The sequence below is a fragment of the Lissotriton vulgaris genome, chromosome 2_1 (genome assembly GCF_964263255.1).
Source record: "Lissotriton vulgaris chromosome 2_1, aLisVul1.2, whole genome shotgun sequence".
Taxonomy (NCBI): domain Eukaryota; kingdom Metazoa; phylum Chordata; class Amphibia; order Caudata; family Salamandridae; genus Lissotriton; species Lissotriton vulgaris.
In genome coordinates, this window is record NC_141687.1 from 1,756,111,348 (window position 1) to 1,756,135,899 (window position 24,552).

A 24,552-nucleotide genomic window follows, 5' to 3' on the forward strand; every position below is an offset into this window, starting at 1 on the left:
CAGAATACTGGTGGCCGGGGATGAGCCTGTAACAATATAAATTTGCAAAGAGCTGTCCAAACTGCAACAGAGATGGCAGTAGCGAACCAACCGGAGTATTGCCAGGGCCATTTCTGTAGTTAGCTTAAGGCTATCTATACGTAAATTCCAGTGTCGCATTAATTTCCTTTTAAGACTAGATTCACTTAAAAATACAGGCCCCAGCGCTCGGCTGACGCCAGAACTGTTCTAAAGGATTGGCGAGTCTTTATTGGCACATACGCAATTGGCATGCTAAATTCTGACAAGGGTCCTGCTTTTAGCTCTCGAGCTTATAAGGAGGCCTTGACCAGCATGGGCATTGCATTGCGGTACTCTTGTCCCTTCCATTCTGAGGGAAATGGGATTGTGGAAAGAAAAAACCGAGACATAAAGCAATCTATAACGGCAAAGGTATTAGGTTCGGGTGATGGGTGGGTCCAACATTTAAAAAGTGTCCAACGTAGTCTTAACAATCTGCCAAGAAATTCTCTAAAAGGTTTCAGCCCGTACGAACTATTGTTCGGAACTAGAATGTATATTCAGGATTTAGATAGTCAGACTTCAGTGGTAGAAGATAAGAAAAAATGCTTTGACATCAAAGATCGTTTGGCTGTTTTACAGGACTTAAATGAAACAAGTAAAGCCCTGAGCAACATAAAGTTAAAACAGCAGCCAACAGCCACTAAAGATAAACCACCTGTCCCAGCAAGGCCTGTCTGGATTCCAAAGATTGGGGATCTGGTCAGAGAGAAGATCGCGGTGAAGAAGGAATTTGGGCCTTCTTACAGAAAAGCAGTACCTGTCTTAGCTGTCAGGGGAACAAGATCAGTTGTACTACCGCCCCTTGCTGGTAAAAAGGAGAACCGAGTTGTATTCATCGACCTGGTAAAACCACAATCATGTGGCAATAATGAGTAGTAGGCCCAGTGGACTCCCAAGAATTAGCAGAACTCCAAAACTTGCTACAATCCAAGAGGTTCAAACTGAGAGACTAATCACATTTGATAAACCTGCAGTGAATAAAAAAGGACTATGCAACAATGCCATGGAACTTGTGCCTCTTGAAACCCAAATTGAAACAGTTCATCATGAAACACCAGTCTACAACGATGTAGCCTCAGACTATGCTAATGAAAAAAAAATTGAAAAAGCATTTCCAACAATTGACAAAGCTGCATCTGGCTACTTCATCAATTTCGATAACTTTTCTGAAGATCCAAGCGAACCTGAAGAAACGCCAGCAACAAAAACTTTTAAAGACAAAGCAACAGAACTCTGTCATCAACTCAAAGAAACCTTCCTGATTTCTCCATGGATTGAATTTTGGATTGTGTTAGGTGTACTTTTCCTCCTGCTTTGGCTCATCATAGTACTTTATTTGGGAAAATTCATTGAGGGAAAATACAGTACAATGGACACAGCAAGTCAGAACATCAACTTGGTCCTAAAGCCACACAAGTCATCTCACATCGAAAAAAGAGAACTATCATCAGTGAATGTCACAGCCATTCCAATACCCGGTGGGGTAGTTTGGGACAGAACGGATTACGAAATCTATAGCCCGGTTGAACTCTTGAAATATCCACATCAATTCAAAGTTTCATTAAGTGACTTTGTAAAACCAAGTACATTCTCTGATGATTGGGACTTTGAAAGCATAAATAATATGATGTCAGATTTAGTAATGTCAGCAAAATTTACAGAACATGATTATTTACAGGGTTCATCGAACTATGAACAAATGTACTGCTATAACCACTTTGCACATCACTATTTGCATAAATCTGCGCAACCTAGAAATGTTTTTAAGTATAATCAATGGGAACATTGTGCAACTCCACCTAAAAGCAGTTCGAAAACATTTTATGAGAAATTCCCATACTTCTCAGGGTTTAACACATTTCATTATAAACTGTTAGATAAAACCTAGTTTGACAAATACTAAATTGATTTATTCGGAAACATTTTATGAAAAAATTATTACATTTGGTTTTGATTTAAGGAAAAAAAACATTGAAACAAAAACCATCTGGGGTACAAAAGAATGGCATGTCCAAGGTTCAGAAGCATTATTTCGAGCCTGCATGATCCCAGAAAAAATAATGTCCTTGAATGACACCATTCAACTTGTCTTGGCCTATCTAAGATTAAAGACCTAAACAAACCGTCTATTCCAAAGCCAATACCTGATAAAACAACCACAGATATTGAGATAGACGTATCGCACAAGTTACTACTTGTGTAACGATATATCTGTAAGAGACATTAGTTCTTGATAGATTCCTTACCTTAGAATATCCCCAGGCGTCAGACTGGATCCGGAAACTTTTGCGTAGCAATACCCCTGCGCGCCGGTAGGCGTCGTCTGCGGCTCCGCGTCCGTCGTCGGCGTCGTGAGCGCCGGGATGACGTCGTCGGAGTACTTCGACGGCGCCCATGCGCGCTGACGTCAGTTCTGACACACAGCTTTTCCGCGCCAGATACGCAGAGCCATGATAGAACTAACACTGGTGCCATGAAACTAGGGCCCTGAAAGGGGATGACCTTAACCCTAGATATCGGTTCGCAGAACGGGGAGGATGGGTGGGTCGGTAAGGAATCTATCACTAACTAATGTCTCTTACAGATATATCGTTACACAAGTAGTAACTTGTGCATCTGAAAGAGACACGTTAGTGATAGATTCCTTACCTTAGAATAGATACCCCAGCAATACCAACCCCGGTGGTGGGTCTGCGAACCAATATCACACCAGAAAGTCCTGGAGGACGGAACGGCCAAAGAAGCCATCCCTCCGGACTTGACTGTCCAGGCAGTAGTGTCTTGCGAATGTGTGCAGCGAGGCCCATGTAGCTGCCTGGCAAATGTCCTGCAGGGGGACACCTCGGCCCAGGGCAGTTGTCGTTGCCGTGGCCCGAGTGGAGTGAGCCCGCAATCCAGCTGGGGGCTCCTTCTTCGCCATGGAATAACATGCTTGGATACACAAGATGATCCACCTAGAGATGGTCCTCTTGTGCACAGCCTTTCCCTTCTTCGCGCCCACGTAACCAACGAAGAGTTGGTCATCCACCCGGAATTGGCGTGTGCGATCTAGGTAGTAGGAGAGCGCACGTTTTGGATCCAGACGGTGGAGCCTCTCCTCCTCTTTCGAGGGATGCGGAGGCGGAAAGAAGGTGGGCAAAGTGATGGACTGCCCGATGTGGAAGGCCGTGACAACCTTGGGCAGAAAGGAAGGTCGTGTACGTAACACCACCTTGTCAGGATGAACAGACAGGAAAGGTGGAGAAGAAGAAAGAGCCTGGAGCTCACTCACTCTCCTGGCAGAGGTGATGGCAACCAGGAATGCCGTCTTTAGAGTAAGGAGACGAAGAGGACAGTTATGAAGTGGCTCAAAGGGAGCACACATCAGATAGGTGAGAACAAGATTCAAGTCCCACTGGGGCATCACGAAGGGAACAGGAGGGAACATGTGAGTGATGCCCTTCAGGAATCTACTTACAATAGGGGACTTGAATAAAGAAGGCTGGTCTGGTAGCCTCAAGAAGGCAGATAGAGCAGAGAGGTACCCTTTAAGAGTGCCCAGAGCAGAGCCCTGCTGGGCAAGGGAAAGAAGAAAGAGCAGCACTTCCGAAAGGGGTGCAGAGAGAGGATCCACAGCCTTTGCTGTGCACCATGCCACAAATCTGTTCCACCGGCAGGCGTATACCGACTTTGTGGAGGGACGCCTGGCTGCCAGAATGATATCACAGACTTCAGGAGGCAAGTCAAATGGCCTCAACTGCCGCCGCTCAATCTCCAAGCTTGTAGGTGGAGACTGGACAGGTTCGGGTGCAGGACCGTCCCCTGCTGCTGCGACAGAAGGTCCTCCCGAAGAGGCAGACGAATCGGGGGATCGACTGACATGCTGAGTAGCTCGGGATACCAGTATCTTCGTGCCCAGTCCGGAGCCACAAGGACGACCTGGGCCCGGTCGTGCCTGATCTTCTTCAGCACTCTGGGCAGAAGTGGTATAGGCGGAAAGGCGTACAACAGACCGCAGCTCCACTCGCGACGAAAAGAGTCTCCGAGCGAGTGCCGCCTTGGAAAATCCAACGCGCAGATCTGATGACATTGCGCGTTCTCTTCTGTGGCGAATAGATCTAACCAAGGCTCTCCCCACTGCTGAAGGAGACCTTGCGCCACGTCCGAGTTCAGACGCCATTCGTGATCCATCATGCACCGACGGCTGAGTTCGTCCGCCCTGGCATTCAGAGAGCCTGCCAGGTGTTGAACCACCAGGGTCACGCCCTGATGTTCCAGCCATTGCCATAGGCGCAGAGCCTCCTGGCAGAGGGTCCACGACCCCACCCCGCCTTGTTTGTTGCAGTACTACATGGCGGTGGTGTTGTCGGTGAACACTTGCACTACACGTCCCCGGACAGAGGGGAGGAATGCTTTCAGTGCTAGACGAATCGCCCGCAGCTCTAGCAAGTTGATACGGAGCTGGGACTCCGCCGGAGACCAGAGGCCTCTGATCTCCGCCTCTCCCATGTGGCCCCCCAGCCCTGGAGGGACGCGTCCGTCACAACTACGTGCTCCGGTTGGGGAAGGGAGAGGGGTCTGCCACTGACCCAGTCGCGGTCCGTGAGCCACCACTGCAGTTGTCTCGCAGTGCCCTCTGAGATCAGGACATGATCGGACAGGTTGCCCTGATGCTGGGCCCACTGAAACTTCAGGTCCCACTGCAGAGCCCGCATCCGCCACCTGGCGTGACGCACCAGAAGGATGCAGGAGGCCATCAGTCCCAGAAGCCGTAGCGTCAACCTGACCGAGACTCGGGATAACGGCTGGAAGATGGGAACCAGAGCCTGGTTATCCCGAACCCGCTGCTCGGGTGGGTAAACCCGAAACTGCGCCGAGTCGAGAACCGCTCCGATGAAGAGGAGCTTTTGAGAGGGACACAGGTGTGACTTTGGCACATTGATGGAGAACCCCAGCAGGTGCAGGAGGTCAGCCGTAGTCTGGAGGTGGCTGACGACTGTCTGGGGCGAGCCCGCCTTCAACAACCAGTCGTCGAGGTAGGGGAAGACTGATACCCCCTGCCTGCGCAGATGGGCTGCGACCACCACCATCACCTTCGTGAACACCCGTGGGGCGCTGGTAAGGCCGAAGGGGAGCACGGTAAACTGAAAGTGCTCTTGGCCTACCGTGAACCGCAGGTAACGCCGGTGGGCCGGCAGGACGGGGATGTGGAAATAGGCGTCCTGCAAGTCCAACGCTACCATCCAGTCTCCTGGGTCCAGGGCAGCCAGGACCTGAGCCAAAGTGAGCATCTTGAACTTCTCCGTCCGGAGGAAGCCGTTGACGTTCCGCAGATCCAAGATAGGGCGTAGGCCCCCTTTGCCCTTCTTGGGCACCAGAAAGTAGTGGGAGTAACAACCACGTCCTACTTCTGGCCCAGGAACGCGCTCGATGGCCCTCTTGGCCAAGAGGGTCGAAACCTCCTCTTGCAGAAGTTGCAAGTGATCCCCCGACACACGATGGCATTGAGGTGGCATGGATGGAGGGGATGCCTCGAAGGGGAGGGAGAAGCCCCTTCGGACAATCTGCAGCACCCACCTGTCCGAAGTGACTGTATGCCAGTGGGAGAGGTGATGGCGAACCCTGCCCCCCACAGGCGTCACATGGGCCTGAAAACTCGGACTAGGAAGGTTTTGAGGCTGGGGCTGCTGAGGGAGGTGTGGACTGGCCTCGCCGCGGGCCCCGACCACCGCCACGGCGGTTCCCACGTCTGCCACCGCGCTGCTGGACATTTTGCGGCGTGTGGCTGGCGGTACGTGGTGGGGCGCCCCTTCCGTGGCCACGAAAGGAGCGAAAGGCACCCGTTTGCTGGCGTGGGGCCGTAAGGCCCAAGGACTTGGCCGTAGCCCTGGAGTCCTTGAAACGTTCCAGCGCATGGTCTGCCTTGTCGCCGAAGAGGCGACGGCCATCAAACGGCATGTCCAGGAGGGTGGCCTGGACATCGGCCGAGAAGTTGGCGGACCTCAACCAGGCGTGGCGTCGAACCGCCACCGTCGTTGCCATCGCCCTGCCCAGTGAGTCCGTTGTATCCAGCCCACACCGGATAGAAAAGCGTGCTGCATCTCGGCCGTCCGCAAGGGCTTGGCTGAGTTTAGCCTGGACCTCCTCCGGGCATCTAGGCAGCACCTCCGCAACCGTGTCCCACAGGGTGTGGGTGTAGCGGCCCAAGAGACAGGCGGTGTTCACAGACCGCAGCCCTAAGCTTACAGACGAGAAAACCTTCTTCCCAAACTGTTCATATCTCTTGGATTCCCTGTCGGGCGGGGCCGACGGGAATGCGGTTTGGGAGTTTGAGGCCTGGATGACCAGACTCTCGGGGTGGGATGGGTGGACAAAAAGCATGGGTCGCCCGGTGCCGGGCGGTAGCGTCTGGCCACGTTCCTATCCACAGGGGGGCCTGTGGCGGGCTTGGACCAAGTGCCCAGAAGAACGTCACACAAGGCCTCATTGAACGGCAGGAGGGGCTCCGCGGAGCCTGACTGCGGTTTGAGGACTTCAGTGAGGAGATTAGTCCTCACGGCCGCGACGGGGAGCTGAAGGTTTAAGGCCTTAGCTGCCTTCGTCAACACTACGATGTAAGCAGAACCCGCCTCCGAAGCCACAGTCGGGGGCGATGTAAATCCAGTGTCTGGCGAGGTGTCAATACCACTGGCCTCCCCAAGCTCATATGTCCAGTCCTGCTGTGACTGGCAATCATGTGCCAGAGGGTCCTCGGACCCCTCCCAATGCTCCTCGTCACCTGTGTCCTGGAGACCAGGATTAGCAGCCAGGGCCTCCTCGTGGAGATAGAAGTCTCCAAAGGCCGACGGAATCGGCGCCCAGCGGCGCCCTCCCGACGCCTGAGCAGGACAGTGGGAGGCATTGGGGGCGGCAACCACATCGGCTGCCGGGGACGACACTTGAAGGGACGGCGCCGGCGAGGTCGTAAGGTCGACCGGCGAGGTCCCGAATCCGGAGCTGGATCCAGCGAGGTCTTGCGGCGCCGAGACCGAAGTCGCCAGCGTCGCCGGGGCCGAAGCACCCGACGTCGTCGGGGCCGAAGCGCCCGACCCGGAAGGACCTCCAGACGGAACCGATCAGCCCGAAGGCGCCACGGGAACCGACTGAGGAGGGAGGGCCCTCATGGCCATGAGGTACCTCTCGACCTCCTCCGGCGTCGCGCCGTGCCCAGGGACCCGAAGGTGTGGGGCAGGCGGCGACGCTTGCGACTCCCGCGGAGCCGCGTGGGCGGTGTCGCCCGAGTCCCCGGCCGCATCGTGCGAGCGTCGGGGCGGGTCGGAGGATCGATGACGTCGCTCCGACCTCTCATGCCTCTTACCTGAGGACTTGGAACCAGACGATCGGTGTCCACTTCCGGAGCGTCAATGACTCCGACCTCGCGACCTGTCCCTCGACCTCCCGAGGGACCGGGACCGGGACCTGGAGCGGCGCGGGGCCGACTGCCTCAGCTCGAGACGCTTGCAGGACCACTGCCGCCTAGCCTTCGACGTCAGGGCCCGGCAGTCGGAGCAGGATCGATCGTCATGGTCGAGGCCTCAGCACTTCAGGCACCGGCGATGGGGGTCCGTGACCGACATGAGTCGGCCGCACTTCGAGCAAGGCTTGAACCCGGGCATCCCTGGCACCGATAGTCGAGAATTCGACAAAGAGAGAGATCAAAAGGATCAAAAATTTTCAGTCAAAAATTGACTGGGGTAGAGCTTCTTCCGGATCTGCGCTAGCTGGCGCGGAAAAAAGAAGAACTGACGTCAGCGCGCATGGGCGCCGTCTAAGTACTCCAACGACGTCATCCCGGCGCTCACGACGCCGACGACGGACGCAGAGCCGCAGACGACGCCTACCGGCGCGCAGGGGTATTGCTACGCAAAAGTTTCCGGATCCAGTCTGACGCCTGGGGATATTCTAAGGTAAGGAATCTATCACTAACGTGTCTCTTTCAGATCCATATTTTACACCAAAACAGAACACATCCTGATTGGAAAAAGTGGTTAATCTGGCCAACAGACACAAATAACTGTCAAGATAGATTCCTGAACAAAATACAGGGGTTCAAAATGACCAGACCAGACCCTAGATACTCCCAGAGACAACATCCAGGGATAGTAACAACATACATTGTAGGGAAACTATGCCTTGAATGGCTACAGACATCCACACTGGCTGAAATTAAGCAACACTTGACTTTACTTAAAGACGGTGCTGACTTGCGCGATTTCATAATGGGACCACGCAAACAGCGTCAAAAATGTTTCATAGCGGCTAATATATACGCTGCGTACAATGAAGCTTGGAAAGTAACTCAAATTGAAACAGCAGAGAAAATACGAGAAATTGATCGTATTAATTTGGAAAATCCGCTTTCTGTTGTGGACAATGGGTTAATGACTCTGTCCTCCAGAATATATTCACTGGACAGTATTGTATCATCTGCTATCGATATAATAGATCAGGACTTGCTAATGTTACAACACGGTCAGTCCCAATTACGTTCTATTGTACAGCTAGGCTGGACGTTGCAAAATCTGCGTTCAAGCTACGTGCCATGGCGTCTGATAAACACAACGTCATTATTCTCTATCTTTAACCTTACTGATAAACAAATCAGTTTGGCACAAAAAGGAGCAGACTATACGATTATGAGCATTGAAAAACTTGAGAGATTACCATTGACAATGTCAGAAAGACCTGTCATTGAATGGATAATACACGGAATAATCACAATTCCGATAACAACTTTCCAATTTAAAAATTGCCAAGAGTATATACCAGCAGGCCAGTATGAAAGGTTGGGTAAAGGGTACATTAAGTCATCATGGAAATTACCTTACACACACACGTTAGTGACAAGAACCAGAATGTATTACTTAGTGGTAACAATTGTAAACAATCACTAAGCGGTATACTTCTGTGCCAAGGTATTAATTTGCATGGGGCCTGTGAGGGGACTTCAAATAACCTTTCATGCCACCAGCACGGCACACCTGCAACACAGATAGAGCCATTCTTTAGACAACTCTCTAACAGGAGTTACGTTCTAATAACGGACCACAGCTGTTGTGGCATGGTGCCAGGGAAAGCATATCTCGTAAGCGCTAGTTCCATGCTCACTTGCTGTATGCAAGTATTGTATCCAAACAGCCCTCCTGATACAGAGGCGACGATTTGGCCTTCTTTGAATATCTCTACTATACGAATTGATACTTTAAGCAGAATGAAGGCTGTTCTTTTACAGACAACCGTGCCTTTAACGTCATCAAAAGAAACGCATGATCTTCAAGTTGCAAGGACAACAGCAGAGATACATATACTTTTATCAACTAATTGCCCCGTGCTAAGCCAAATTCTAAATATGTCAGATACCAGTGGCATCGCACATGTATTTAAGACAATTGTTTCGGGACTGTTAACACCCTGCGAAGCAGTTCTGGGCATCTTTCCCAATTTTGTCCATTCTGTCTTTTGCAGCCTACCACTACTTTTGGGACTCGTAGCAGGAATTTTATTTTTGACTCTTCTGCTCAGATATGGCAAGCCAAAACGCAGACAAGACTCCAGCAACGATGGAAGAAACGATCCTAGCTATACGCTATCGGGACTGCATAACTAAAGTCCTTGGATTAGCCCGGCTAAGAGATCTAAATATGACCTGGTTTCTTTCATTCAGACCTATATGGCAAAACTGCATCTTACCTGTGCTTCGATGTATGCTATGCGGAGAAGAATGCGTGTTGGACACCTGTCTTACACTACAATCAGCAGTACCAATGGATATCGATACTTTGCTAAGTCCTTTAACGGCTCATGCATCGTATTGTACCCAGCGGTTACCAATCCTGATGACGGCATTCGTTGAAACTTCACCACTACGATTAGGTGGCAGTGAAGTACGAGATGAGAGCAACATTACCCAGGTACGACCCTCTGTGAGCATTGCTGATCTTGACTGACATCGATGATAGCAATCATTCTCACGACTGCAGCATTTTCAACCATGGTCGAACTTTCACCTGACCCTGTAGACTGCTTTTTTGCACATCTGTCTGAAATGATGTTCTCCCCTGAACAGAAAGAATAACTTTTTAAGCAAACCGGCACACTGCGTTCCCCTGAACTCTGAATTCAGCCTTCGGCTTTGATAAACAAAAGCTACTGAATCATTTTGGAACTATTTTCTCCCCTGAAAACGAAATTATTTTTTTTCAAAATTCCAAAATATTTACCCTTTTTCTGGCACATGTACTCTGCTTAAAGTAGAACTATTCTTAAAGAACAGAGCTTCTATTTTTAGTAATTCTAGAGACAAAATATTACCTCAGCCTCTAGCACACTTACAAGCAATTGTATTTATATGTGATGAAATAGTCTCGACCTTCTTTTCTGTATTCATGTGTAATTTTCGCAAATCTTTTAGCTAAATATATACGCATTATTTTTTACTGAATGATTACACTGCTTAATAAACGTACAGTACTAATAATCTTTCGTGTATTTCGCATTCACCATTTCAAATGCAAAAATGTATTTTGGGGTGGGTTGGAATACACATGCACTTTTAAATGTTTACTATTGCTTAGTTTTAGTAATGATGGACATTAGATCGTGGAGTGGGTAATGTGTTTTTATCTAGGAACCTGATTCAATATTGCTATTTTATGCCCTTGTACGGCTATAATCAATAATATCCCTATAATGGCATAAGAATCAGATCCATATTTAAGTAAATAGCCCTTGCAGTCCAAGGCACGGCAAAAGGTACTTCCTTGGATTCCTAGAAAGCACAACGAGTTCTTTCAACACACCAAACCTCCAGCAACCTGGGAAATCCCCATTTGCTTTGTTTTGATTTGTAATAGAACTCCTGCGAGCACTGTAAGAACGGCCAGTTCTTAGTGACATCTTTATTGACGTCTTATGTCCAAACCTTATGTCAAACTCGGCACCTTTCAGGTATAAATATACCAACGTTGCCTTAAGCAAACACACGGTGGTGGTTTTGGAGCAGAGCAGCTATCTACTTGCCCGAGAGCCCAGCTGATGCAAGAGCCCACGGACGCTGCCCCTCCTCTTTGACGCGCTGAGAAAGATGCTGTCTTTTCTCCTGCCGAGAAAATCCAGCTCCGGCGTTTCCAGCCTACCCTTGCGGGTTGCTGGGATATCAAGTCCTGAGGAAAGAGATACCAGACCTCCTACATTCTATTCCCAAGGTACGGTGCTGACTAAACCCTTAAAGAGAATTCTTGAATCAGATTCTTGGCAAAACCAACTTATCTTAAACTGCTACTTACTTACTCCTTCCCACGTATTAGGCTTAGGTCAGGTACACCGGGGTAGGCGTATTTTAGAAGCACCAGTTGAGCACGTTAGTCAATGAATATATGTATGTATATATTTTATCCATTTTAAAGTATCTTATGGCTATTTATTTATTTGCGGTATATATAGAGCGCAACACTCATCCCTAGGGATATCACGGCGCTATATACCAAAAGGACTACTGATGGCGTATGCGGAGAGGTTAAGGTTTGGGGAAGAGGTGGGTTTTCAGTTTTTTCGGAACTGAAGGTAGTTTGTGGTGTGTCTTAGGTCAGTCGGGAGCTCGTTCCACCTTTTTGCTGCAAGGTAAGAAAAGGAGCGACCGCCTGTTCTGATGCGTTTGGTTTTAGCCAAGGCTGATTGACATGAACGTAGGTTCCTATTAGGCACATAAAATTGGATCTTCCCTTGGAGAATTGTGCGGCCAGTTTTATGTAAAGCCCTGTGGGCATGGCTAAGCAGTTTAAAGGCAGCCCTCTGGCCCCCTGGGAGCCAATGAAGTTTCTTTAGGCACTCTGATGCCGAGTCTCGTTTGCCTTTGTTGCAAATGAGTTTGGCTGCTAGGTTTTGCAGAACCTGTAAGGGGGAGAATAACTGTTCATTCATCCCTTCAAATATTGCATTGCCATAGTCCAGGCGACTGACCAGTAGGGCTTGTGTGACTGAGCGTCTGCAATCCAGGGGTATCCAGGGAAATATCCTGGCGAGAACTTTTGTATGGCTTCTTCTCTTTGGGCTTCTCCAAGCTCACAGCCGTAAGGGTCTCCGCCTCAGCCTTCATGCGGGCCATCTCATCATCTGCGTGTTTTCCAAACAAGGTTTCCCCGGAAAAGGGCAGATTGGCCACCCGCTGCTGGGCCTCCAGCTTGAGTGACGTGAGCCGGAGCCAGGCATGTCGCCGCTGATCGATTCCATGGCAGTAACCATGGGCAGCCAAAAGGGAGGCATCCGCAGCCGCGCTGATGACCTGATTTGACACCAGCATCCCTTCCTTGAGAATCTCTTGGAAGTCCTCCCTCTTGTCCCTTGGTAGCAGTTCCACGAACTGTTGCAGGGAGTCCCACAGCGCCCGGTCATAACGTCCCAGCAGAGCTGCATCGCTGGAAGCCTTCATGGCTGTGGAAGCAGTCCCACACGCCTTCCTTCCAGCCGAGTCGATCCATCGACTTTCTTTATCCGGCGGTACGGTAGAGGACGGGGAGGTAGAGTGTAATTTCCTGGCCGCCGTCACTATCACCGAATCCGGTACCCTGATCTACTCTCAGAAAGGCAGGGTCCGAATCCGGGGCCCTGTACTTCTTTAGAAGTCGGGAGGGAGCGGCGTTCACTACCGCTGGTGTGAGGAACAGCTCATCTGCAGGTTCCACCAATCCAGGTACTAGTGGTAGAAGAGGGCGAGACAAATGCTTCTTGTGAAGCGTTTCGAATATCACGGACGTCGTAGGTGTTGGAACAGTCACCGTGATACCCAATTTTGCCCCCCCCCTCAGGAGAACCTCCTGGAATGTGGTAATGTCGTCCACTGGAGACACCTTGGTCCCAGGGGAGTCCGCTAAGGTCAGCGAGTAGGAATGGGTCCTGGAGGAGTCCGTGAGGGACCTAGACCCCCGCCTCCTAAGGCGACCACTACTTAAACGCTTGAAAAAGCGCTACGACTCCATTCTTGATCCCCTCTGAGGCGGAAAGCCGGAGGTTTTTGCTAAAGCTGCATTACTTTTAAAAAACTGTCACAAATAACTTGCTTTTAACTTCACAAAAACGCTCTTGCTCACCTAATAGTTGAAAGCGCTGCTGCTTCGCGCTTACTCAGACCCCCACCTTCAGGAAACGACAACAGCGCCAGCGCGCCAAAGGCGGAGCCACGCCCACTGCGAGGCCACGCCCATCACGACCATTATAAATGTGTCGACCTACCCAGCGCAGCGGACGAGCGCAGCGGGAGCGCCGTTTGCGCGCCGAAGGCGCGCCTAAGGCAAGCCCGTCTGCGCCCGTCCGCGCTCGACCGGGCCGAGGGCCAGACCCCCTGCCTAATTCCCTCCACTCATCCATAAGGTACTCCCGCAGAGACCTATTGAGCCTTAGACCTCCCCCTCCGTCCTGCGATTACATGCATGATCTCATGGGACCCTTCACCGGTTGCTCCTTATGCAAACCAACGCAGCTCACGCTACCTGCTAGACCCAGCAAACCTGCCACCCTTAACCTTGCCTCCCTGAACTGCCGGTCACTTCCCAAACACGCGACTCAGATTGCGGACACTATTGAGGACCATGGAATTGACATATTGTTCCTCACGGAAACATGGCTCGGCCCTCACTCACAATCTGACATGGTCCTGGCAACCCCTCAAGGCTACTGTATTCAATCCTTACCCCGTCCTCTAGGTAGAGGAGGCGGGATAGCCATTATCCACCGAGAACACCTTCACTTTAAAACCTACGACGCACAGATCACCGACGCAGAAAGCCTGCAGTTCTCCGTCACACTCAACCCTACCACCTCCCTTACAGGACTCCTCATTTACCGTCCTCCCGGTACTCCGGGTCCCTTCACCAGTTCGCTTCTGGACCTAGTCACAACCCAAGCCCACTCTTTCTCAAACTACATGATAGTTGGAGACCTGAATATCCACCTTGAAGACCTAGCCAACTCGGCAGCCCTTGATCTGATTCAAGATCTAGCGGCTCTCGACATCCGTTTATTAAACTCCGGAGCCACCCACACCAAGGGCCACCTTCTAGACCCCGTACTTACCAACTCGCCCTCAATGTTAGCAAAGGAGGCCTTGCCCCTTCCCTGGACAGACCACTTTCTGGTCCCTTTCCAATTACCGGGAGCCTCCACGAAAAACCGTACACTCCCTTCCTTTAGTAAGGACAGGACCTGGCCCAAACTTTCCACGGACGAATGGGCTCAGACCCTGGAAAAAAACATCCCTGCTCAGACCGAAGACCCAAATACAGCTGATAGAAGATTCAGAGATTGGATTACCGTCTCCCTAGACCGTATACTCCCTCTCAGAAATAGGGAAAATAAAAACGACAAACGTGGCTCAGCACCATGGTACTCCACAGAGCTAAGAATATTGCGCAAAAACTGCAAAAAGGCCGAACGTCTCTGGAGAAAGACCTGGCAATATGCCAACAAAGAAACTTATCAATCTGCAGTCAAAATTTATAAAGAGGCTATCAAATCAGCCAAAGCTTCCTACTATAACTTACGTATACAAGAAGCATCCAATTCAGCCCGAGAATCTTTCTTGATCGTCAAAGAGCTGACCAAGGTCCCCACCACCTCCTCCTCCAATACACCCAAAGTTGACAGAAGTAACGAGTTGGCCAACTTCTTCAACGAGAAGATTACCCGTATCCTGGCCTCCCTCCCTCCCCCCAGCCTTCCCGGTTTCACGGAAAGGAGTACTGCTCCTGAACCAACCGAAAGCATCTGTCGCCCTTCGCTCAAAACTTTCCGACCTGTCACCCCCGCAGAGGTCGAGCGAACCCTTGCAATAATGAAAAGTGGATCTCCTCTGGACCCAGCCCCTATCAGGTTCCTCAAGACAGTAGCCTCAGTGATTGTTCCTACCATTACGGTTCTTATCAACTGCTCGTTTTCCCATGGAACCGTTCCCGACAGCTGGAAGAGTGCTGTGGTCAAAGCACTCTTAAAAAAACCCCAGCTAGATCCTTCGGACCTATCCAACTATAGGCCAATATCCCTACTCCCTGGTATCAGTAAAGTCACTGAGAAATTAGTAAACTCCCAATTATCTCAGTTCCTTGAAACGAACAAACTACTCAGACAATCATAAACCGGATTTCGCCCAGGCCACGGTACGGACACCGCACTGCTCGCGGTGATTGAAGAGGCAAGGGGCTTACTAGATTCAGGAGGATCAGTGGCAGTGATCCTCCTGGATCTAAGTGCAGCCTTCGATACGGTCAACCACCGTGTCCTTCTGAGCAGATTGGCAAATGCAGGACTTACCGGGACAGCTATCAAATGGATCGAATCCTATCTTACAGGACGCACCTTTCAAGTATGGGATGACAGCCACCACTCTTCCACCCTCCCACTCACTAGCGGCGTCCCACAGGGCTCTTCCCTAAGCCCCACGCTTTTTAATGTCTATATGGCCCCCCTCGAGGACGTGATAACACCGTATAACATCAAAATGGTGAGTTACGCCGATGACACCCAACTAGTCGTCTCCCTGTCCCAGCTGACTGACCATCCTGAAAACCTGACCAACTGCCTTATAAACATTCACAACTGGATGAACGAATCATCTTTGAAACTAAACGGGACAAAGACAGAGGTTATGCTACTCGGTAAGCAATGGGCTACGATCCCTCCTACTATATGGCCTGATGTGTTCGGCGAAACTCCCCTCCCTAAATCTGAAATCATGACTCTCGGGGTGTGGCTAGAGCCACAACTCACGATGAGGACCCAGGCAACCAAAACCGCGGGCACATGTTTTGGGCTCATGCGTACGACGCGTAAAATCCTGCCCCTACTCCCTCCTATGTCCAGAAAGCTCCTCATCCAGGGCCTAGTGCTGTCCCGTTTAGATTACAGCAATCTGGTCTATTTGGGAGCTCCTGAGGCTACCATTTCGAAACTCCAGCGGACACAAAACGCGGCAGCACGCTTAATCACCAACACCCCTTCCAGAACATCTGCCAAGCCAGCCCTCAAAACCCTGCATTGGCTCCCTGTTCGCCAAAGGGTTCACTTTAAAGCAATGTGTACCACACACAAGCTTTACAACGGGTCTGGCCCAGCGATCCTTAAGAAAATGATCACACCCTATACAGCAACCAGATCGCTACGATCTCAGAATGAGAATCTAGTCCTCATCCCCAGATTTAGAAAAGTCCGCACAGGAGGTCGTCAATTCTCCGTTCAGGCGGCCAAAGGCTGGAACGCACTCCCTCGCGCCCTCAGACTGGAATCCAATTTCCTTGCGTTCCGAAAAAAACTTAAGACCCATTTGTTCCCCAAATAACACCCCTCGGCTACCTCCCCTCTCAATAGGTTCAAGTTCATAGCGCGGGGATACCCTTGGGTCACCAGGCGCTGTAGAAATCGCTAAATAATAATAAATAATCTGGTGGAGGATCTAGGACGACTCCTCAATCTTCCTCTCCGTCCGGAGCGTGATCATGACCTCCTCGGCCTAGGGCGATCAACCGGTTCCACCGGAGCAGGTGACCTGGGCTTGGCCGGGGCCTCCGGCTTAGGTGTACCCTTGGGAGGCGTCGGAAGAATAGGCAATGAAGTCGACCTTGGGGGAATCGGAGGCGGCTTCTCTGGCAACCCAGGTCCAGGTTGCGGTGGAGGTAACAGAGGAGGAGTAGGATTCCTCGGAGGGGGACCCCTCGGCAATGGAGGAGGGGGAGTCACCTTCCCCCGACGGGGTATACACCTCGGAATACACCGAGCCCTGTGAATCGCCTTCTTTACCAGCCTGGGACCTTGGTGAACCTCCCACGGCGTCAGGCCTCCTTCCACCTTTCTTCGACATCAAAGAACGGCGACCAGACGGCGAGCGTGGGCCCCGTGGCGTCTAGCGTCTCCTCCTCTGCGTCGAACGCCTTCGCCTCGACGGCGACCTCGTCCGCCTCAACGGCTTTCTTCTGCGCCTCGACGGCGACCTTCTGTGCCTCGACGGCGACCTTCTGTGCCTCGACGGCGACCTTCTGTGCCTCGACGGCGACCTTCTGTGCCTCGACGGCGACCTTCTGTGCCTCGACGGCGACCTTCTGTGCCTCGACGGCGACCTTCTGTGCCTCGACGGCGACCTTCTGTGCCTCGACGGCGACCTTCTGTGCCTCGACGGCGACCTTCTGTGCCTCGACGGCGACCTTCTGTGCCTCGACGGCGACCTGTGCCTCGACGGCGACCTCGACGACGAGGAACTCCTCAACGATGATAGTCTCCTCTTGGCCGACGGCGAACGGCGGTGTCACCTCGACGCCGAGTGCCAACGACTGGCCTGTCGACGTCGATGCCAACGTCGACGAGGACGACGATGAAACAGTCACCGGGGACTTCGATGGTCTTGTAACCACCTTGTGCCTTCAGTCTTCTTTCTTCGAGGCCCTGGAGTCTGATCTTCTTTCTGTCCTTCAGGGTCCTGCCAGACAAGCCTCGCCGCTTCCCTGAGCCAGCACCCTCCCACCAGCTCAGCGAACCCCAGCCAGGCGGCCGACAACCTCACGAAGTGGATCAGCAACTGCGCGGACGAACTCGCCCCACTGAGGACCCCGCCCAGCAGACCCGGCAGCAAGAAGGCCCCATGGTTCACCGACGAACTCAAGAGCTCCAAGAAGAACTGCCGAGCCCTCGAGAAAGCCTGGAGAAGGGAGCCAACACCGGACAACATGACCACCCTCAAGCTTGCCACCCGGAAGCACCACCAACTGATCCACGACACCAAGAAAACTGCATTCAAGGACCGGCTGGACAACAACGCACACAACAGCAAGGAACTCTTCAACATCGTGAAAGAGCTCTCCAACCCCAACGCCGGAAACAACGACATCACCCCATCGCAAGAACTCTGCAACTCCCTCGCCTCCTACTTCCACAACAAGATCGCGGACATACACAACAGCTTCAACATCCAACCGACGAACGCCACGTCCGACACGACCGAATCACCGCCCCCCACCACCACCCTCCCCGCCTGGACTCCGATCAGCACCGAAGACACCGTCCGCATGATGAACTCCATCCACTCCGGATCTCCGACCGACCCCTGCCCTCACCACGTCTTCAACAAGGCCGACGCCATCATCGCACCCCACCTGCGGGACATCATCAACACCTCCTTCACCACCGCCACCTTCCCTGAGAGCTGGAAGCACGCCGAACTCAGCGCTCTACTCAAGAAACCAACAGCGGACCCCACCGAACTCAAGAATTACCGCCCCATCTCGCTGCTCCCGTTTCCGGCCAAAGTCATCGAGAAGACCGTCAACAAGCAACTGGCCGCCTTCCTCGAGACGAACGGATCCCTCGACCCCTCACAGTCTGGCTTCCGAGCCAACCACAGCACCGAGACCGCCCTCATCACTGCCACCGATGACATCCGAACCCTGATGGACAACGGAGAAACAGCGGCCCTCATCCTCCTAGACCTCTCCGCGGCCTTCGACACCGTCTGCCACCGCACCCTAGTGCAGCGCCTCAGCAACGTCGGAATCCAGGAGAAGGCCCTGGAATGGATCATCTCCTTCGACGGAAGAACACAGAGAGTCCGTCTACCACCGTACAAGTCAGAGGCCACCGAAGTCATCTGCGGCGTCCCTCAAGAATCCTCGCTGAGCCCAACCCTCTTCAACGTCTACATGAGCCCCCTCGCGGCCATCGCACGCCAACACAACCTCAACATCATCTCCTACGCCGACGATACCCAGCTGATCCTCTCCCTGACCAACGACCCCGCCGCCGCCAGAGCCAACCTTCACGAAGGAATGAAAGAGGTAGCCGAGTGGATGTCGACCAGCCGCCTGAAGCTGAACTCGGACAAGACGGAAGTCCTCATCCTGGGATCCTCGCCCTCCGCCTGGGACGACTCCTGGTGGCCCCCCGCCCTGGGAACCGCACCCAAACCGACAGACCACGCACGCAACCTTGGCTTCATCCTGGACTCCTCCCTCTCCATGACCAAGCAAGTCAGCGCCGTCTCCTCGTCATGCTTCAACATCCTGCGCATGCTACGGAAGATCTTCCGGTGGATCCCCACCGAGACCAGGAAGACTGTCACCCAGGCACTCGTCACCAGCCGACTGGACTACGGCAACGCCCTCTACGCCGGAACCACCGCCAAGCTCCAGAAGAGACTCCAACGGATCCAGAACGCCTCAGCCAGACTCATCCTCGACATCCCACGACACAGCCACATCTCCGGATACCTAAGAGACCTGCACTGGCTCCCGGTCAACAAGAGAATCACCTTCCGTCTCCTTACCCACGCACACAAAGCTCTTCACGATCAAGGCCCGAGCTACCTCAACAACCGCATCAACTTCTACGCTCCCAAACGACACCTCCGATCAGCCAGTCACGCCCTCGCCGCCATCCCCCGCATCCGAAGAACGACAACAGGAGGAAGGTCCTTCTCCTACCTGGCCGCCAAGACCTGGAACTCCCTCCCGACCAACCTGCGCCTGACCCAAGACCACCTCGCCTTCAGGAAGAAGCTCAAGACCTGGCTGTTCGGGTAGTAGCAGCATTCCCCCCCCCCCCCCCTCTCCCCTAGCGCCTTGAGACCCTCCGGGTAAGTAGAGCGCTCTATAAATGTCTATGATTGATTGATTGATTGATTGATTGACAGATCACACACTCCTCTGGGACATGGGAAGATGGAAGGCAGAGGATACACACCTCATGGGGATCCGATTTGGCCTTCTTCCTGGAGCAGTCCGGGCATTTATCGAATAATGCAGGCATATTCGACAAAAAACAGAGTGCAAGAACCAAGGAGAAAGGCACCAAAGTACAATAAAGCACTTAACTTTGAGAAAAGTAGTGAAAAATCACCAAAAACCCTTAAAAAGGGAGAGCTCAATGCTCCAGGGTCCTGCTTGCAGGAGCCGGAAAAAAGAACTGAAAGTAAAAGGGACCTGCAGTGCATTCTGGGATACTGTGAAGTTCTGGAAAGTTCTCTTAAAGGCACAGTATCCTGTTTTGAGCCACATAATGGCAGCCTATGGGGCTTGTCTGTCCATGTCTTTCTCTCTATCATTCCAGAGGGATTTTGCTGCTAAGGCAAGGGATATCTGGACAGGCTTTGCTGTTTGTGGATTTTTGGTGGAATTTCTAGTTGAAGTACTGGACAGTGTAGCCTGGTTATAGGCTGCATTATCGGTCTTTAAATTCTCTCTTAAGTGTCTGTGCAGTTCTGCATTTTTTTTCGACACTTTACAGGGAAGCAATAAGGAGTACATGGGCTGGAAACTCAACAACTTGAGTTCCCCAGCACTATGATGGCTTCACTGAAACCAGGAGTGTTTGGTACCAAACAACTCCTTGCAATAAATCCACACTGATGCCAGTGTGAGATTTAACCATGTACTTAGAGAGCATCTCAGAGGTGCCCCCTGAAAACTACTGCCTCTGGTGTGAAAACGGACTGGCTTCAGGCAGCCTGCCACACACAAACAGGTTTCTGGACCCCTGGGTGGAGAGCCTCTGCTCTCTGGGACCAGATACAATGCACATCCTGGGCAGAGGTGCTAGGAGGGGAAGCTGCAAAGGCCTGCAGTATTTGTAATGCGACCCCCAGCCTATGCTGCTAGCAGCAGATGGCAGCCCCCGATTTACACACCCACATTGGGCGGGAACATTCAGAAGAAAAGGAGGTGTGTGCACCTCTGCCAACTCCCCCTCTAAGGTGGGGGAGGCGAGGTGAAGCACAACTTTCAGTCCCTGCCATCCTGAAGATGGGGAGAACCTTCCAGGTAAGGCTAATTACTATGCCCCTTTCAAAGGAGGGTGGCATAAAAGAGGGAGTAGTCACCCTAGGTAAGGTGTCCAATGGCCCCCTAAATCTAGTATTTAGGAGGCTCCCTCAGACCTTGAAACTAGTTACCTGTGACCAAAGATGAAGGACGGAGAAGACGCCGTGCAGTGAACCCTGAAGACGACGGACTTGGCCACAGCCCAACTGGCCAGCTTCCAATACCCTGCGAGAATAGCCTCTCGTGCAGCTAGCAGCTTCCAGAAACCAGAGGAAGGCTGCATAAACTTTGAAAAAGTACAGAACTCCTGAGTACAGCAGCTCTGTCCCAATGAAAACCAACACCAAGGGTTCTGGTGCCCTTAGGATCCACGAGTCCTGTCCAGTCTGCACCAGACGCCTCCTGCCCGTGTCCAGGTGGACCACTGACCCAGAACAGGTTCCCAAGCAATCCTGACCCAGGTCCAGCATTTGCAAACTCCTCCTGGACTCTATGACGACCCCTGAGGCCAGAATCCAGAGGCTACCCCTGACCGCGACCAGTTACGGTAACTAGGCTCCATAGTCTAAAGGCATCCCTGCACCCGTAACCCCTGAGCCTTTTGGTAGCTGAACCGACTGTGCCGCTACAACAGGCTACAACCCTACTCAACTCTGCTGTCGTTGGTCACCCTCCTGCAATCTCCAGTTTGCCGCCTGCAGCCTGTTTGCTGAAAGCAAATTCTCCATTGAGAAGTATTGGGTGCCCAAAGTTGAAATTGCACCCTGCACCCGGACGCCCCTGTGCAGCTGGTGGTGTATGTTTGGTGTTGCTTTGTGACACCTCTGTGCTTAACTTAACCCCCAAAGCTTGGTCCCTGCAACCAAATTGCCTACCTGCAAACAGTGTGGCTCCGAGCACACCCAGTCTCCACTAATACCATTAGTCCGAACTATGATTTTGACCTCTGCATCCAGCCGCCCCTGTGGTGCAACTGGTGGTGCGGTTTTGGTACGCACCTGACCCTTGATCTTTGTTCCCAAAGAATGGAACTAAGAGTTGTGTACTTCCCTGTACATCATATTATTGTTTTTTTCAGAAATTACACTAAATGTTGACTTTTAATATAAAAAGTAATTGCCTTCTTGCGAAGTTCTTGATCTTAAAATAAAATATAAACAAAGCTTATTTTTATAAAATTGGTGTGGATCTCCTTTTTGAGTTGTGTATCCATTATTGGTCAATGCTGTGCAATAAATGTCTTACACTCCTCTGCGTTAGGCCTAAGGCAGCTTGCCCCCACTAATAGAGCACTTTGGGTTTTATATTGTGCTCGGTACACTTCTGCGGAACCCCTGGACTCTGTGCACGGTAGAACCACCTAGTGATATACCATATACAGAGATAACTTCCTACAGAGCCCATTAAATAACCCCCTAACACTTACCTTCAGCATAGTACTACAGAAGTTACATTTTAACCCAGTATTTAAGAACTGAATGTTTTATGGCTCTTCACGTGATATTAATATGGAGTTTCGTCTCTGTTAATTTCTTAGGACAGATTAACAGGCCAGCAATTCTCTAACGCTCATAAAAGCACATCTTCGCTGTGCACTAAGTTCACATATGTAGCTTCTTGAAGTCTGTAGCAAGATCTATACTTACAGCCTAGAAATCAATATGTACAAATACTGCTAAGTTTACAGTGTCTGTCTCAGACAGCATGACCCAAATCATGGTACTCGAAAAAACATTACAGAATGAACCCGATGCACTGGGTTGGCTTTGTGAAGGCTAGTACTAGTTTTACATGAACCCTTAAGTTTTCTTTGGGACATTTGCAGACACAATAAATGATACTTAACTAGGTGAAACCCACATTAAGAGAAACGGGCATGAAATCTACAGCAAGAACTCACAGAGGGTAATCAGTCTCCTCTGAGCCATTCTCAAGCGCTGTGACTTGCATTACAAACATATAGAACATTTGGACTCTTAACAAAACACGTACCTTCTTTAGGATGGCACCTGCAAAGTGTGCTCGAATACAAATACAGGAGAATGCAATACGATCCACTGGACAAGAGTTGGCATTCTGTTGGAAAAACACAATAAAAAAGGAGCACGAGTCATTGTAAACTTAGTCCATGTTTACTGGCAAACATATGTGATAACTATGCAACAAATATATAATTCAAAATGATCTTAAGCCGTCAACTGCATGGAATGACCACTATTCTTTTGTCTGTGTCCTAGATCAGCACCAAATTGCAAGTCAATTTAGTACTGAAGACTGCAAAATTCCAGATGTTTTACAAAAGAAAAATCCACCAGCCCCAAAAGTTACATTCTCTGAAGATTGGGGCTAATGCTACAAAGCCTAGAAAAGAATGTTGGACTACCAACAGAGCATAGGAGAGGGTTGAGAGAAAGTCACCATTCCCAGGAGAAGACCACCAAGAAGCAACACTAATCTCTGAAGAGTAGGAGCTGTACCAGTTGGGGGAAGGAACGGTGCACTGTAAGGCTCAGGAGATGAAGCAAGTGTCTAAGGAGAATAGGAGCAGCAACAGTCCAGAAGCAGCAAGGCAGGAAGAGTAAAATAAGCAAATATTTGCAGAAGGGGAAGATAGCTTTACTCTTATGAGTACAAGCTAGGTGGCACAATGTTGTGTAATGGCTTGAGTCACAACTTGCTATTTAGCCAATATGCTTTAACTTTGTGAAGCTTATAGATTAACTATATATTCTACCAGGCAAAGTGAAGAACATTAAAGATATGGTTGGGTTAAGGCGGTCCGTGGTACACAACCTCTTTGTGAGAGTGGAAAGCTTCTGATACTCAACATTTTAATCAAATACAACTAATCATTAAAATTATAAAGAATTGGATAACCAATAAAAGCGGGGTTGGGATTTTTTAATACTTCAACTTAAGAAAGGATACATAAACTAAGGCTACATCAACTGGTGATGCTCCTCTTTCCTGTGAAATAGGACTATTAATTACTACTTCATAAAATGTTTATAAGGATCACATTTACAATGTACTTGTCTGTTTAAACCATGAACAAGGCCATAGTGAGGTATTAATTGAAATGAAACCTGATGAACCTGCAGCCTAAGCTTACACAACTATGTTATAATTAAAAAATGATACAATACTAATGCAATATGACATTTCTTAATGTAGGCACAATACAAGATTTTTAAAATATTTTTTTTAGATAAGTGGGAAATTGTGCAAATAAAAGAGCATTACAAGCACTCTCCCACTTTGGAAAAGCATCACTGTTCCTGTTCAAATGTGTCAAAAGTCTGTCTTGTCATCAGCATTTCACTTGAACTATGAATAATTAAACCATACTTTGTACTTTATTTTTGTAACCTTTGTTCACTGTTCACGTAAATTTAAAATTATATTCTGGGATGTTTCCACAAGAGCTGTTTAAACATCAATAAAGATATTCTATATCTAGGTTCCCTATCACCAATCCATTTCGGGCATGCAGTTTTCTTGAGGAAATTGAAACAACTAAACAAAAAAGTTACTTACCAGTGTTAGCGCTCTTTCTGGTGAATACTCTCTCTAACCACAGATTTCTCACTTCTAGAATATCTCCAGGCACCAGACTGGATCCGAAAGATTCAATAACATAGCTTCCGCATGCCAGTAGGTGACACCACATGCCTAGATGTTGACT

The 24,552-nt window shown here is 50.5% G+C and overlaps 1 protein-coding gene across 2 annotated transcripts in view; it reads right to left on the reverse strand.

Moving 5' to 3' along the window:
* The window catches only part of PHRF1 (PHD and ring finger domains 1), a 557,508-nt gene that overhangs the window by 385,266 nt on the left and 147,690 nt on the right, over window positions 1–24,552 (reverse strand). For both annotated transcript variants that reach the window (XM_086957804.1, XM_086957803.1), the window contains exon 5: window positions 22,860–22,943. In XM_086957804.1, the coding sequence (XP_086813930.1) occupies window positions 22,860–22,943 (84 nt within the window). The remainder of the gene's footprint in view (window positions 1–22,859; window positions 22,944–24,552) is intronic.